This window comes from Musca domestica, unplaced genomic scaffold (assembly GCF_030504385.1).
Source record: "Musca domestica strain aabys unplaced genomic scaffold, Musca_domestica.polishedcontigs.V.1.1 9, whole genome shotgun sequence".
NCBI lineage: Eukaryota > Metazoa > Arthropoda > Insecta > Diptera > Muscidae > Musca > Musca domestica.
Genome location: NW_026712435.1, coordinates 22,627,369 through 22,645,320, shown reverse-complemented (window position 1 = coordinate 22,645,320; position 17,952 = coordinate 22,627,369). Strand labels below are relative to the sequence as shown.

Below are 17,952 nucleotides of genomic sequence, written 5' to 3'. Positions count from 1 at the left end.
TTTTTAACTCTTGTGAACATCAACTCAAAATGAATGCAAAATTAGTCCTTTAATGGTGTAATGCAGTGTTGAATGTTTATTATGGGAAAAATAATGAAAATAAATAAATTGTTGCATGAAATGTATAAACATTTTTGCACCGGTCACAAAACTGCTGCTTTTCAATCAGATGATGTGACTGGGTAATATTTATTGAGTACATGTTTCTCCGTAACTGTCAAAATTGCTCTCTTTTCTCACTCTCACTTATTGGATTTTTGGGTTGGCGGAAAAGCATTTTGTGATATTTTGTCCAAACATTATGTTATCGTACACACCTAATATTGTCATACATGTCAACATTTATGTTGTACAACAAATCACACAACCACTGAATCACTAACACAGAGTTGATTTTCCACACAAATTGGCAGCATTTGTTTTATTTCCATTTTAAACTCTTTCCACTTATTGTGGCTCTGCTTTCAATCCGTTTCTGCGGTTGGCAGCACTTTTTCTGATTCCGTTTTCAAATCTCTTCCGATTATTCGAACAAATCTGAGTCAGTAATCAGTTGGCTCGCGATGTTGGAAAAGAAAAAGTCGGGCGTGGAAGTAGACATAAAATAGTTTTGAAACTTCTGTTCGATATCCCACTGAGTTTGAAATAAAAAGAATCTGTGAGCAAAAGAAAATAATACAATATTTTCCTAATTCAGCAATGATTATTTGCAATGAGAAAATGATTGAAAATATGTTTTGATATTCAAAGAAAACGACAAAGGAAAAGGTTTTAAATTGCTGTGTGTTTGTGGTGTGACGTGACGGGACGGGACGGGAAAAAATAGAGAGAAAAAATCTCGGAATGGAGCTGCTGCTGCCTGAGAAGAATCTTGTTGGGTTTTTCTATTTCTTGTTTTCCTACTGTCTATCCTCTATGTGTGCTCTGTTCTTTGGCAATTTTCAGTTATCTATCAATCGGTGGAAGAAAAACGCAGCAACGGCCGTATATTTGAGTTTGAGTGTGTGTGTGCGTGTAAAGAATAAAGAAATACTGCAAAAAGGGCCGGTTATAAAGAAATGATGAAGTGAATCATAAACATCGAGGAGATTGGAAAATATTTTTCCAATGTGAATTTGTTGCAAAGGAAAATTTGGAGTTATATTTTTGTAAAAAGTGAGAGACAGAGCACGAAGCCGATCGGCTCGCAGTCGGCGCACAGCCGCCGCCGACTTTTTTTAAGTCATCTGAGCCGCCGCCGATGGATGCGGCTCTCATCGGCTCAAATTCTTAGACGACTGAGTCGACTAAGCCTTCGAAAAAAATGCATGCAGCATGTTTGTATTTTAATATTATTTGTTTTCCATTACAAAACCTTTGGCAACCTTTTTTATTTACGAATTTTGATGGAGTGGCAGCCACATGGTTTGCAAAAAAGTCATTGTGTTTTTGCTTGTTCATCAAAAGTAGGAGAAGTATTAATAAAAGATTTATAAAATGTGCCAAAGATATATTAAAAACTATTTATTTAAATAATTCTGTTAATGCAAAGACAAGCAGCCTGTATTCTGCAATATTAAACCAGCAAAGAACGTCTTAAAGTCGGGCAGGGCCGATTTTATGATACCCTACACCACTTTGCTAATTTAGTAGTGCTGCGCATAACAATTAAAATTGTTTATGGCAGAATTCAATCATACACGCTATGATTATAATTATAATTTTAAGTTCAAAGAACTAAATATGCCGAAGTATTTGTATCTTTTAAATTCGGACTTGTATTGGAACCGATCTCGATAAAATTTGGCAAAGATATTTCTGAGCTGTATTTGATATATTTCCCTGAATATCGTTGTTACGAAGTGCCAAGTTTCATCCATTCATTGGGCAACTATTAGACGTTTGGTGCACAAAAAAGGTAAATCCGACGAAATTATATATGGGATCTATATTCAAATCTGTACCGATCTCGATAAAATTTAGCAAATGTATTTCTGAGCTGCACTTGATATATTTCCCCAAATATTTTTTTTACAGAGTGCATATTATGGCTGCGGAGGACAAAAATAACAAATCGGATGAACAATATTTATGGGAGCTATAGCTATATCTGAACAGATTCTGATCAAATTTGGCACACTTATTTTCAGGCCTAATATGTGCAAAATTCCATACTATTCGGGCTGATATTAAACGTTTGGTGCACAATAAAAGGCAAATCGGACGAAAATATATATGGGAGCTATATCTAAATTTTGACCAATTATCTCCAATTTCAATAGGGTTCGTCCTTGGGCCAAACAAATGATTTGTGAAAAATTTCATCTGGATATGGCAATAAATGCGAACTGTACTTTGTTTACAAAAATACATGGACAGACGGACGGACGGACATGCATAAATCGACTCAGAATGTGATTCTATGCAGATCATCAAAAGGAACTATGGGTCTATCTCGTTTCCTTTTGCCTGTTACAGACAAATGCACAAAGACATAATACCCTGACCACCTTGTGGTGTAGGGTATAAAAATACAATTGTTTGTTCATGATAACAATGCGGTCGGCGAACCATTTTTATCAAATTAGTTAGTAGACTGTAGCCGACTTTTAGCCGCCGCCGATTCTCTTTCGGCTGCAGTCGACTTTTAGCCGCCGCCGGCTTTTTTGTGCTTAGCCGCCGCCGCCGGGAATTTCACATCGGCTTCGCCCTCTGGTGAGAGAGATGTGTGAAAATGAAAGAAAAACTGGAAAAGTGATTAAAAAGTGTAACCAAAGAGCAGGGCAGCAAAGAGCAGAAGTTGGAGAAATAGAATAAGTGCAAATGCAATTCTTTTCCAGCGGTGACGACAGCAGCCAGCAGTGGCTCTGTGAGCCGAGCGAGTAGTGTATATCCATCCACCTTCCTGTTGTCGTTTTGTGTTTTCTCTCTTCTTCCTGTTCTGCCTAATTCTTCTATAAACAAGTTTTATCCTATTATTTTTATATTTCTGGGTTCTTTTGTTTCCGCCTCCGCTGCTGCCGTCGCCGTCGCCGCCACCCGCTGTCGTCACACAGTTGTGAAAGTGTTTGTTTTATTTCTTCCGTCTCGTGTCGCCCCCACCGTTCTCGCTCTCTTCCACATTGTGTGCGTATGCATGTGTGTAAAGAATGTACTTATGAATAACGACGACGACGACGTCCGTCAACGGGAACAACAACTCCAACAAATATACATATAATAATAATCGAGGAGAAATAAAAAATTAATATTTAACGACGAATTGTGTTCTCTTCTCTGTTTGGTGTGTGTGTATGGTGGAGTTCTTCACAGTGCTAAAAACCAAAACGAAACAACACCTATAGAAGACAAGAAGAAGAAGACAAAAATAACGAAAACAACAACTGAAAGATATTTCTTTTAAAGTTATTTTCTCTTATTTGTGTTGCAAAAAAAGGAAAAATAATACAACAAGAAAAACAGCAACAGCGACAGAGGAAAGGAAAACAAAATCAACAAAAATAGCAAATCAAAATGGCGCACCAACAACTCGCCTCTGTGAATTGTCCATTGGACGATATCGATTTAGCTGCTCTAAGGGTAAATACAATGGAGTTTTCTTTTTTATTTGTTTTAAAAGCAAATTATTTATTTATAAAAATTTATGTAAACTTTTGCAAGTGTTGCCAATTGGTGAGACCGACCAGTTGGTGTCTGGGCTCCATCCGAGCCGTAGAGACATTTTTGCCCACTTGTGTGTAGTAGTATCTCTTAGCCATATCCAGTCAGACAGCCATCCAGCCAGCCAGCCATCCAGCCAGTCAGTCACTCAGTCATTCATTGAAATTTCCTTTGTTAGTAGATTTGCTGATTTTTTTTTGTTTAATTCAGAGTTATTTTGTGTGTTCGACTCTTTCTTGTTGTTGTTCTGTGTTGCTCTCATGTGTTCGCGTGTGTGTGAGTGTGGCTGTGTGTGTGTGTGTTTGCTTCATTCTGTCTCATTATTTTGTGTTTTATTTTCTTTTTTCGTACTTCACAAAAGATGATGTTGGATGTTGGGGTTCTACGCCCTCTTCTGCTTTGTATTTTAAAGGGCGTAGAGTTGCCAAGTAGCTGGATTCTCGGAATCAACATATTAATTGGGGGGATTCAACTTGAACATGCTTCGAATGTTTAATTATAATAATGTGAATAAAGCGTGATATTTAAAGGTCCATATAATTTGATGCTTGAAGGTTTTTTTTCATGCAAATGTCGACCGCGACTGCCCACGATCTAGGTGGCTAATTGACCGGCGCCGAACGTGAAATAAAATGTTCACCGAACTCGCCTCGCAATAAGTCCACTGTTGCACGATCTTCTTCAAACAACAGGCGTAACTCTAGCTTAGGTATCTTTAACCTGATCACCGAAAACAATTTTTTCCGGGTTCAAGACCCGGACTATACCCGCATCCACTTACCCGATATAGACAATATAGGTATCCTTGGAAAGCTTATGAAAATACCTATCCAACAAAATATAGATTTTTTTGGACCCGGATCCACTTACCCGATATAGACAATATAGGTATAGTTTGAAAGCTTATGAAAATACCTGTCCAGCCACCTTTTCTTGATTCAGAGAAGTTCTCTTCTGGGTACGTTCAACCGACTACGCGAACTAAAGTTTTTTTTCGGCCTGGGCTTGAGATTTTCTCCTCTGGGTATGTCCTTCACTGGCTAACGCAAACCAAAGTTTTCTAAATTTGATACTTTAGTAATTCCAATCCCGGCTACGCGAAATAAACCTCTTTTTATTGAAAACATAATTTTAGTGAAGTGGTGAGAATCGGGTTATGCGGGTGGAAAGACCCATATCTCTGGACACAGAAAAGGTATTAGCACAAATTTGATTGGATTTTGTAAAGGTAAGAGTGTCAGCAATAATTTGGCATAAATTTGGTTGACCCCCATAATGGACCCTTTTTCGACACCTTGGGTTTTTTTTTTTAAATCCGTGTCCAAAAAATCAATAATTTTACTATAACTTCCGAATCGCTTAAAAATTACATGTGACCACTTGTTGGATAGGTATTTTCATTTCGAACGATACCTATATTGGGTTAGTGGATCCGGATCTTCGGTTCAAAAATATGGGGTCCTGGCTCCGTCTTCCAAGAAAAAAATTGTTTCCAGGGATCAGGGTAAAAATACCTACCACTGGAAAAAAATTTAAAAAAATTGAAAAGTTTTTACTAATCCAGATTTAAGCCAAAATCAGGCGAAATTTGAAACAATTCCGGTAAATAATGTCGCTAAAATCTTGAAAATGCCGAATATCGGGCGGTACCGTTAAATGGGGGCTATACGAAGACAGACAATTTCTGTCATAGGCTGTAGTATCCATTACTAACTTCAAATACCAAATTTGAAATAATTCCAGTAAATAACGTCGCTAAAATCATCAAAAAAACCGAATATCGGGAGGTACCGTTATATGGGGGCTATAGGAAGACGTGGATTTACATGACCCATTTTCTGTCTTAAGCCGTAGCATCTATTACGAACTTTAAATATTAATTTTGAAACAATTCCGGTAAAAAATGTCGCTAGAATCATCAAAATACCGCATATCGGAAGGTACCGTTATATGGGGGCTATACGAAGACGTGGACCTACATGGCCCATTTTCAATACCAAAAGTCCTGCAGACATAGTACACATTTGAGTAAAATTTTATCAACCTACTTCATTTCGTTCGGAAGCTAGAGTGATTTCCACAGACGCATAGACGGACATCGACATAGAATTTTATACTAATCAAGAATATATATACTTTGTGGGGTCGAAAATGTATATTTCGAGGTGTTACAAACGGAATGACAATCTTAATATACCCTCCATACTATGGTGGAGGGTATAAAAAAAAAATATTTTAAATTAATTATGTTGTATAGCAATGTTTATTTAAGCTTTAGGTCAGATGCGAAATAGACCTGCCTCCCAATTTGCGATATTCAGATGATTTTAGTGGCACTTTTCATTTAAATTTCTGATCTATAAGCACATTGACTGTGTAAGTCCAAATGTTCGTATAGCTGACATACAACGGTACTTCCCGATATTCGATATTTTCATGATTTCTTCCACATTTTTTATAGAAGTGTTATATTTGGAGTTCACAATGTATACAGGCCCACGTCGTTTTTGTATAGCCCAAATTCGGTATTTTATTGACCAGAAGTACAATTTTCTGTCTTTAAAAAGAATAGGTTCCTATTTTGACTCTACTCTAACTCTAAATCCAATCTTAAAGATCGCACCGTAATTACGACCACTATAATGATTACAATTTAACATGGACAGAGGGACGGACGCACAAAGCTAGATCGACTTTTCTCGCCGAGATATGATAATAGGTATACTACATACTGGGTCTATAACCGCTATTTCTAGGTGTTACACATTTTTTGGCCCATTTAACCTAATTTCGATTCCATTCAAGTTTTATCTATTTAATATTTCCTACGGATAGAAAAAAACTCCTGTAGATATCCTTCATATAGAACTTTTTTTTACAGTTAGAAGGCTACAAATCAAATATCCCCTGGAATAAATTCCATAGATAAAATACATAGGGTAGAATCTTGAATTTGGCAAATGTTTTGTTTGTGCCTTATCCTGTGGCTAACAGCGTCACAAAATAGGTACCGAAATCATTTCCATCGTTAAGTTGCGGTTTGAAATTAAATCGAAAAGGAAATTTGACATTGTAAAGATTGGAATTGTTGATGTACATTATGTGGAGGGAACAAAATAAATTATAATTTAATTAATTTCCCCGGAATGAAGGAAAGTACTTTCGACAGACAGACAGACAGGCCGACACACGCATATTTTCTTTCTTTCTCTCATTGAAACACTTTGAAACAAGTGAAAAAGTATCGGTCGGTTTTGCCGACAGATGTATACCCTCAGCCCTCTTCACCTTCTACGGAGTGGGTTTTGAAAGAAACGGTCAATATTGACCATTTCGTATCCCACCTAAATAAATATGATATAAATATCATTATATATAAAAATAAACATATGTATAAAAATAAAGTATAGCAATTGTAAAGAATCGCTGAGTTGCTTCGCAATTTATGATAGATAAAAATATTGAAAATTGTGTCCCTTTGTGGGTGAGGTACCAGCAGGTATTCGCGGATATATAGCATCTTCACAAGAGATCTGGTGTTAGCAAAAATTATTGTATGTGTGAAATTTGAAGAGAGTTGGATCCTTTCTTTCGCTTTCTTTGACTGTTATGTTTTTCAAAGTAGATTATTGCCTCCCTTTCTGTGCAGAAAATATTTCGACCATTTGTGGGGGAGTCACCAGAAGAAGTGGACCGATATACTCCGTCTTAACACCAGACCATGGCTAATAAAATGATTGGGATGGGTGAAATTTGAAGACAATCGAACTCTTAAATCACACTTTATGAGAGTTGTTATTATTCAAAATTTTGACCATTTGTGGGGGAGGTTCTTGAAGGAGTGAACCGATATTGTTCATTTTCGGACCAGACCTAGCACTATTGCAAATATTAGGATTTGCAAAGTTGGAGCAAAATCTGATCATCGTTTTTCTTTCTGTGCAAAAAATATATATTTTGAAAGTTTCGACCTTTTGTGGGGGAGGTACCACAAGTAGTGGACCGATATTGCCCGTTTTAGCACCAGACCTTGGGTTGATATAAATATTGGGATGTGTAAAATTTGAAGACAATCGGACTCTTAAATCACATTTTATGAGAGTTGTAATTATTCAAAATTTTGACCATTTGTGGGGGAGGTACTTGATGGAGTGGACTGATATTGTCCGTTTTCACACTTGACCTAGAACTGATGCAAATATTAGGATTTACAAAGTTGGAGCAAAATCGGATTATCCATTCTCTTTCTGTGCAAAGAATAAATTTTTTGCAAATTTCGACCTTTTGTGGGGGAGGTACCAGAAGGAGTGGACCGATCTTGCCCATCTCCGAACTCGATCTAAGTTTGACAAGAATATTACGACGTACCAAGTTTGGAACAAATCGGATACTCCCTTCGAGAGTTATCGTGCGCACCAGCCAGCCAGACAGACAGACAGACAGACAGACGGACGGACGGACGGACGGACGGACATCACTAGATTAACTCCAAATGTTCTGAAACGGATTTGGTCCAAAGAGACCTAGGGTCTAACACCGTTATTTCGACTAGGCACGTTTTGACCGTATCAAATGATATATACCCTCTGTAGCCATATGGCTGAGGGTATAAAAAGGGAGAGTCCGGAAGAAGTGTGTGTGTGTGTGTGTGAGGGAGAGAGAGAGAGAGGATAACAATTACCATCAACAACAAATTCACTTTCAATCGCAACTGTCGTAATTCGGTTTGCTGCTGTTGTTGTTGTTGTCGGCTTGTCGTTTGGTGACGTCGAAAAATTTAATGTTTGCTCTCTGTCTGTCGGGTTGGACGACAACGACGACGACGACAAATGATGTTTGTTATAGATTTGTTTATTGTTCGTGCCTAGAAGGGTTGTCATTGTGGACAAAAAAGAAGTCAGAAATAAATGGAAGTGTACGATTTTGGGTGGAACATTGAAATCCTCGCTATGTAGAGTCCACAGTAAGTTCTACTTCCTGTGTCTTAGGATTTCCCACATAGGTCCATGTTTTCCTTGGCGTTACCTCCCAATGCACAGTGGTCGCTGCCATTGGCCAAAATTCAAAAAATGAAAATCAGATATTTATAGTCAAATGTGTACAAATGAACTCTTAAGGGGTTAAGCTTTTTAGAAAACATAATAATTTTGGCTTCATTCTAACAGCCCACTTCGAAAATAGCATCAAAAAAGAGAAAATGTCAGATGTGTACGTTATGCCCAATATACTAAAGTGACTTCGCTGCAATATTGTCAGTTCTATGGTGCTAGTGAAGTAGAATATGTTTTTGTTGTTAGGGATTGATAAGGATGTAATTGAGGGGTGTTCAATAATGTTGCAAGCATTGTCCTCTGGGTATAATATGTATGTCGAAACATTTAAGGCCTTTGCACTGGAAACTGCTAAAGAGTTAACAAATTTATATCCATGGCAATATCTTCCAAGTTTCGACTAAATCATGCCCGAACAAATTCTCGTGTTTCAACAAACACAGATTTTATTAACCGTCTTCTTCTGAGCTCTGACCCTTTTATAATGGGACAGCGAACGTTTCCAACCAATAACCAGTAAAGAAAGTCTTAAAGTTGAGGGGCCCGCTCCATGATACCCTACATCACTTTGCATGTCTAGTAGAGCGTCACATAACAAATACAGGTTTTAATGGGGAATTTGTGAGAATCATACCAACAATGATTATAGTAATAATTAAAAGTCCAAAGGAACTAATATATGGGAGGAATATCCTCCTCTGAATCGATTTCTATTAAATTTGTCGAGGCATCTGTGCCTTCTCAATTCGGGCTTGTATTATCCATTTGGTGCACAATTAACTTGAAATCGGATAGATATATATGAGAGCTATATCTAAATTTGATTTGGGCTAATGTTACACGTTTGGTGCACAATAAAAGGCAAATCGGACGCAGATATATATTTGAGCCATGTCCAAATATTAACAGATCTCGATAAAATTTAGAAAGTGTATTTCTGAGTTATACTTGACATATTTCCCGAAATATCGTTGTCACAGAGTGCATATTACGGCTGCGGAGGACAAAAATAACAAATCGGATGAACAATATATATGGGAGCTATATATATATATATATATATATATATATATATATATATATATATATATATATATATATATATGAACCGATTTCGATCAAATTTGGCATACTTATTTTCAGGTCCCATCTGGTCGTACGTATATTCCATACTATTTGGGCTGATATTACAATTTTGGTGCACAATATAAGGCAAATTGGATGAATATATATGGGAGCTATACCTAAATTTTGACCGGTTATATCCAATTTCAATAGGGTCTTAAGTCAAACTAATTATTTGTGCAAAATTTATCTTTGATTTAATTTTACATTAAACTGTTATTTTATTTTGTTTACAAAAAATAATCAAATTTGGACTTGATTTGTATAAAAAATGCTTCTATTTTTGGAAGTACCTTACAAGGGACTCTACCTGATGGCGGGCTGTTCCAAATAATTTTCAGTAACATTATTTTTTAGCTCCTTAGAACGTAAAATGTCAAATAACATTACAATCTGGTGTAGAAATGTGACAAGAATTGGGCAAATAACCCTTATTCGGGAGGTACGTTATATGAGGACCATGCCAAAACATTCATCGACCATATCCATTTTGTCACATTTTTTATATTTATCCCATCAATACGACCTCGACCACTGTGCAATGTTTAGTATTTTGACGATTTAACGGATCTGTTGAAAATTAGACATTTGTTCTACATTGTCAAAATAGGTTCACGTTTTCCTATTGCCCTCATATATAAGGGTATCTCCTAATTTTCGGTAATATGCTATTAGCCAGTTTTTTAACAAAATTGTTTCAAAGACGGTAATTGTAACTCGGAAAAGATTAAAATCTTAAGGTTTTGCATATGTAGGTCCACGTTATGGTATAGCGCCCATATAACGGTACCACCCACTTTATGACCAATATGACAGGTAAAAATAGAACTCGGTGGAATATAAAATTCTGATCATTTTATTTTTAAAGATTTTCTTGCATCCTGGAACAGGGGTTATTAAAATGTTGTCTCGACCGAACGGAAAGCTTTGTATATTTAACATTCGTACATTTGTATTTCGTTTTTGGACGAAATTCGTTTCAGGGCATTTGGAGTCGATCTGTCTGCCTTGCTGGCTGGTGCACATGACAAGCTACTATATCTTATTATTTTCAAATTTTCTATATCTCAATATTTCTACCAACACAAGATGAACGAATACATACCACTACTGTTGATGTATGTTCCACATCGTGTCAACATTTAAAAAAATAGGGATTTTTTAATAAACCGATTTTCTTCAAACTATGTGTAACTCAATAGTTTTTCTAAACATAGAAAGAATTTCAATATGGAGTATATCGGTTCGTTCCCTCTAGTAAATCTGCCACAACAAGTCAACATTTTGGCGATTTTTAATTTAGCGATTTTCTTCAAACTTTGTATAACTCAATATATTTTTTACCAAATTAGACGAAATGAGAATCTGGAGTATATCGGTGCATTTTACAAAGTTTAACGTTTTTCTACAAAGGATAACACTTTTTTAAATTTAGCGATTTTAATTAAGATTAGCGATTTTGAATAATTGACGATTTTTGAAATTAGTTATTTCCTTCAAACTTTGCATATCGCCATACTGTTATCAACCATACATGTTAATATGGGATATATCAGTTCACTCTCTCTTATATCTTTTCCACAACTTGTCAACATTTTGCAAAATTATCGATTTTTTCAGGTTAGAGATTTTCCTAATAAATCGTATTTATCTACATTTTTAGCAAAGATATAATATTAATAGGGGTATATCGGTCCATTTATTTTGGTACGTTCCCCACAAAGGGTTAACTTTTTTCAAAATTATCGATTTTCAATGTTAGCGATTTTCTTCGAACAATGTATTTCTCAACATTTTTAGCATAGATGTGCATCTGCTGAACTTCGGTCCTCTCCTTTTGGTACCATTCCTACAAAAGGCCAAAATTTAGCAAAATTAGCGATTTTGAAAAATTGGCGATTTTTTAAGTTAAGTCTTCCCCACAAAGCGTTATCTTTTTGCAAAATTACCGATTTTCTATGTTAGCGATTTTGTTCGAACATAGTATTTCTCAATATTTTTAGCATAGATAGCATAGATGTGCATCTGCTGAACATCGGTCCTCTCCTTTTGGTATCTTTCCTACAAAAGATCAAAATGTAGCAAAATTAGCGATTTTGAAAAATTGGCGATTTTTTAAATTAGGTTTTAAACATCGTTTTTTTTTCGAAATTTTTTAGCAAAGATATAATGTTAACATGGGGTTAATAGGCCCATTCCATAATATACATTTGACCCACAAAGGGTCAAATTTTGCAAAAGTAGCGATTTTTCTAGTCAGCGATTTTCTTTAAACATCGCATTTCCCAACATTTTTTGCATAGGTATAATACGAATCTGGTGTACATCGGTCCATTCTTTTTCGTACTCAAAATAAGCGATTTTTTTCAGGTCAGCATTTTTGTCAAACATCGTATTTCTAAACATCTTTAACAAAGATATAATGTTACTATGGGGTAAGTCGGCCCATTCCGTCTGGCATAGTCCACAACGGGTCAATATTTTGCAAAATTAGCGATTTTCTTCTTCTCCGTAACGAGCGGGGTTAAGAGGCAACTCTGCTCCTTGGTTTGAGAGAAAGGAAGGTTTTCTCACATTTTCTCTCAGTAGACATCCACTTTCTTGCTCCCAAATGACAGCATTGCTTCCATCCTCCCTGTGGATGTTAGACACCACTTGGGGCGAACTCGTCGGTCACATTTGCTTTATTTTTATGTGACGGCATTAATTCCGCAACCCGTATGTATGTTTGTCTCTTTGTAGGTCTCTCCATCGTTTTAACAAATATATCGAACATTCATTCCTCAAAAGCATGCTCTTGGTCGCCTTTGTTGCGGTTCAATGTGCGTTTCATTCTTTTATTTTGCTCCTTGTTTTTTGCATTTTTCTTTGGTGGGCTCTACAAATAAAGCAAAAAACATAAATAATCTAATACTTGTGTTTTTCGGTTTTCTATTCCATCATTTCTTCCTCTCTCTCTCGCTTTGGCATTATTTGCTTGGGGTTTTTATTATCCATTTATGCGTGTGCGTTTGAAATACTTAGACACCCTTAAAAACGAGACCGGCCGGCTGCTTTAATGCATGCATTTGATTTTTTCTTTTTGATGTACTATTTTCATATCCAGAGATGCTAGCTGCAAATTTTCCGACTTTAGCGGAATAATGGAAGCTGTATTTATATTTTGGAGTTGATTTAGCCATGTCCGTCTGTCTGACCGTCTTTGTGTACGATAACTCTTGAAAAGAACATCCGATTTGGTCCAATCTTGGTATATGGTAATATTTTTTAACAAACTCAGATCGAGGTATCAAATAGGGTTCCACTTCCTAACAACTTTTCTAAATTTTGCAAACAATAAAATAATCTCACAATAACCTAAAGTAGTACACGATTTAATTCATACGTTGCATATTTGTATCAGACTTCAGGCCTGTAAATGGACAATATTGGACAACAGCTTCTAGTACCTTTCCCAAAATAGATTAACATTTAAAAAATAACAATAAAAACCACCCAATAGTTAAGATTAAGGATGCCCAGCTACACGGATCTGCCAACTGCTTCACTTGGAGACCTTTAGTTCATTGTATTCATCCTAGGAAGAAAATTTTGGCATACGAGATATATAGAAGCGAAAAGGAGAAGAAACGATTTATGGAGATAAGTGCAGTAAACAGGGTGGTCTGCCAAGCAAGAGAATGCCTTTGGCAAACTTTTAAATGATTATGAGATCTATGTCTGAGAAGAACCTTAGAGTTTCTATCTCCCTCCCCCCCCTATGTCTCTTTTTGGATACCATGAGACATCTGCAGAATAGATGTTCAATCGTCTTCACCTCTTCACATAGTCTATAGTATTTAGGAACACTGTTGCCATCTTTTAAGGTCAGATATCTGAGTCAGCGTGCCTACCACGATTCTCAGACCATACCTATTGTACACTTAGCATATAGTAATATCTATATTAGGCTAAGGTCAGATGCGAAAATGAGCAATAATTGAACATTCTCTCCCATCTGTCAAATCAGGTTCTCAAAAGAGAGGTATTCAAAGGTAAATTCCATTTATATACAGATAAATGATAACATTTTTTCATAAGAACCAGTAAAGAAAGTCTTAAAGTCGGGCGGGCCGACTTTATGATACCCTACACCACTTTGCTAATTTTGTAGAGCTCCACATAACAATTAAAAGTTTTTATGGGAGAATTCAATCATACACGCTATGATTATAATTATAATTTAAAGTTCAAAGGACTAAATATGCCGAAGCATTTGTATCTTTTAAATTCGGACTTGTATTGCCCATTTGGTGCAAAATTAATTTGAAATCGCATAAAGATATATATAGGAGCTATATCCAAATCGGAACCGATCTCGATAAAATTTGGCAAAGATATTTCAGAGCTGTATTTGATATATTTCCCTGAATATCGTTGTTACGGAGTGCATATTACGGCTGTGGGTAACAAATACAACAAATCGGACGTACAATATATATGGGAGCTACAGCTATATCTGAACTGATCTTTACCATATTTTGCATACTAGCTTCTAGTCCCAATTCGGTCGCATGTGCCAAATTCCATCCCATTTGGGCAAATATCCCATTTGGTGTACAATAAAAGGTAAATCGGACGAAGTTGTGTATGGGAGCTATATCCAAATCTGAACCGATCTCGATAAAATTTGGCAAAGGTATTTCTGAGCTGCATTTGATATATTTCCCCAAATATTGTTGTTACAGGGTGCATATTACGGCTGCGGAGGACAAAATGGCAAATCGGATGAACAATATATATGGGAGCTATAGCTATATCTGAACCGATTTCGACCAAATTTGGCATACCTATTTTTAGGCCTAATTTGGTTGTTTGTGCAAAATTCCATACTATTTGGGCTGATATTACACGTTTGTTGCACAATAAAAGCAAATCGGACGAAGATATATATGGAAGCTATGTCTAAATTTTGACCGATTATCTCCAATTTCAATAGGGTTCCTTGTGTCAAACAAATGTTGTTTGAAAAATTTCATCTCAATCGTATAATAAATGCGACCTGCATTTTGTTCACAAGAATACATGGACAGACGGACGGACGGACGGACGGATAGACAGACGGACTGACATGCATAAATCAACTCAGAAAGTGATTCTATGGAGATCCTCAAAAGTAACTATTGTTCTATCTCGCTTCCTTCTCCATATTACAAACAAATGCACAAAGACATCATAATGGTGTAGGGTATAAAAAGGGAAACAAGCCATTACAATTACACATTTTTCACGGTTTTATCTTAAAATTGGTATTTGTAGGTCATTACATGTTCTAGCTCTGGTGACGAAAAATTGTATGCATAGGACCACGTTTTTGTATAGCCCCCATATAACGGTATTTTGATGATTTTTGCCACATTTTTTTCAGGGATTTGTCTAAAAATTGGTATTTGTAGTTCGTGATGGGTTCTAGGTCCGGTGGCGAAATATAGTATATTAGGTCTACTCTTTGGTATAGCCCTTATACATCGGTACCTCCCGATATTCGGTATTTTAATGATTTTTGCTACATTTTTCTACGGATTTGCCTAAAAATTGTATTTGTAGGTCAGAGACGACGTTTTTACATAGTCCCCATATAACGGTCCTCCCTATATTCCGTATTTTGATGATTTTAGCCACATTTTCCACGGATTTGTCTAAAATTTGGTATTTGTAGTTCATAATGGGTTCTAGCTCCGGTGGCAGAACATTAAATAGCTAGGTCCAAGTTTTCCTATAGCGCACATACAACGGCACCCATCGATATTCGGTATTTTGATAATCCTAATCACATTTACCCACGAAATTGTTTAAAATTGTGTATTTAAAAACATTTGATAGATGGCAATCCTTGAAGTATAAACTTGTCTATAGAGGTTCCCGTTTTGGTGTGGCCCCCATATTTTTTTTGAAAAGTTTAACAGCATTATCCAAACGGTCTTACTGGTATTTGTAGTTTAAAGTGGAACAAGCGTGAATTCAGATACTTTAATATAAAAAGGTCTCTTTACCCAAAGTTGGAGGGTATTAAAAGTTCGGCCCGGTCGAATTCTGTTGAAATGGAGTCTAAAATCATCAAAATACTGAATATCGGCAGCTATCGATATATGCCGTAAGAAAACGTGGACCTAAATAGACCACCAGAGGAAGATCCCATCCGAACTCCTAGTACCGTATTTTAAAAAATTTCCTTGGAAAATGTGAATATCATTAAAATATCGATTATCAGAAAGTAACGTTATAACGGAATGCTTCGAAAGCACTGCATATAAGAACTTCTATGCTGTCTGAGTGTTTAGAAACCTCTTGTCTATAAAAAAAATCTTTGAAAAATCGTCTGTCTATAGAAGAACTTTAAAAGGCCAGATGTGTATAGAAGTCCTTAGAAAAGCCTCCCGTCTATAGATAAATTGTAAATAGTATTTTGTCTATAGAAAACCTTTTTAAAGCTCATAGAATGCATTTAAAAAGTCTTATGTCCTCTCAAAGGTCTTCTATCCATAAAACTCATTTCACAAACTTATATAGATCCATAGAAGCCCTTTCTAAGGACCATGAACAAAATTCGCTCATGAAAGACCTTCAAAACACACATTAGAACATTATAACTTTCATAGGTCTACCATTTAGCGAATACCTTAGAAATAGTATTTATACCCTACACCACATAGTGGTAGAGGTATTATGTCTTTGTGCATTTGTTTGTAACAGGCAAAAAGGAAACGAGATAGACCCATAGTTACTCTTGCGGATCTCCATAGAATCACTTTCTGAGTTGATTTATGCATGTCAGTCCGTCCGTCCGTCTGTCCATGTATTCTTGTGAACAAAATGCAGGTCTCATTTATTATCCGATTGAGATGAAATTTTCCTAACAACATTTGTTTAGCCCAAGGACGAACCCTATTGGAGATAATTAGTAAAAATTTAGATATAGCTCCCATATATATCTTCGTCCGGTTTGCTTTTTATTGTGCATCAAACGTGTAATATCAGCCCGAATAGTATGGAATTTTGCATATTCAACCAAATTAGGCCTGAAAATAAGTATGCCAAATTTAATCGAAATCGGTTCAGATATAGCCATAGCTCCAATATATATTGTTCATCCGATTTGTTATTTTTGTCCTCCACAGCCGTAATATGCACTCTGTAACAACAATATTTGGGGAAATATATCAAATGCAGCTCAGAAATACCCGTGCTAAATGTTATCGAGATCGGTTCAGATTTGGATATAGCTCCCATATATAACTTCGTCCGATTTACCTTTTATTGTGCACCAAAATTATAATATTTTCCAAATGGGATGGAATTGGGCACATACGACCGAATTGAGTCTGGAAGATGGTATGCCATATTTGGTGAAGATCGGTTCAGATATAGCTATAGCTCCCATATATATTGTTCATCCGATTTGTTATATTTGTTACTCACAGCCGTAATATGCACAACAATATTTGGGGAAATATATCAAACACAGCTCAGAAATACCTTTGCTAAATTTTATCGAGATCGGTTCGGTTTTGGATATATCTCTATTGTGCACCAAACGCTTAATATTCGCCCAAATGGGATGAAATTTGGCACTTACGACCGAATTGAGTCTAGAAGGTAGTATGCCAAATTTGGCACTCCGTAACAACGATATTCAGGGAAATATATCAAATACAGGTCAGAAATATCTTTGCCAAATTTTATCGAGATCGGTTCAGATTTGGATATAGCTCCCACATAAATCTTTATCTGATTTCAAATTAATTGTGCACCAAATGGGCAGTACAAATCCGAATTTAAATGCTTCAGCATATTTAGTCCCTTGAACTTTAAATTATAATTATAATCATAGCGTGTATGATTGAATTCTCCCATAAAAACTTTTAATTGTTATGTGGGGCTCTAATTAGATTAGCAAAGTGGTGCAGGGTATCATAAAGTCGGCCCGCCCGACTTTAGGACTTTCTTTACTGGTTCTTTGTGGAATAACTTTCAGTTTAACTCCAGTCAATGTGGCTTGGAAATATTGGGATATTACTTTGAAAATCATGGATTTTGGTTCAGAGGCATAATTGGGAGGCCGTTAAGTTATTGGGATATGTTATAGGACATTTACTAT

General features: G+C 36.1%; 1 protein-coding gene across 8 annotated transcripts in view; it reads left to right on the top strand.

Annotated features, from left to right (window-relative positions):
* Window positions 1–541: 541 nt before the first annotated feature.
* Window positions 542–17,952, top strand: part of LOC131800417 (serine/threonine-protein kinase mig-15-like) — a 151,191-nt gene continuing 133,780 nt past the window's right edge. For 4 of the 8 annotated variants that reach the window (XM_059131899.1, XM_059131898.1, XM_059131900.1 and 1 more), the window contains exons 1-2: window positions 545–658; window positions 3,292–3,558. In XM_059131899.1, the coding sequence (XP_058987882.1) occupies window positions 3,493–3,558 (66 nt within the window). In that variant the 5' untranslated portion in view covers window positions 545–658; window positions 3,292–3,492. Of the gene's footprint in view, window positions 659–3,291; window positions 3,559–17,952 lie in introns of all 8 variants that reach the window. The other 4 variants (XM_059131902.1, XM_059131901.1, XM_059131896.1 and 1 more) reach the window with 3 other exon arrangements.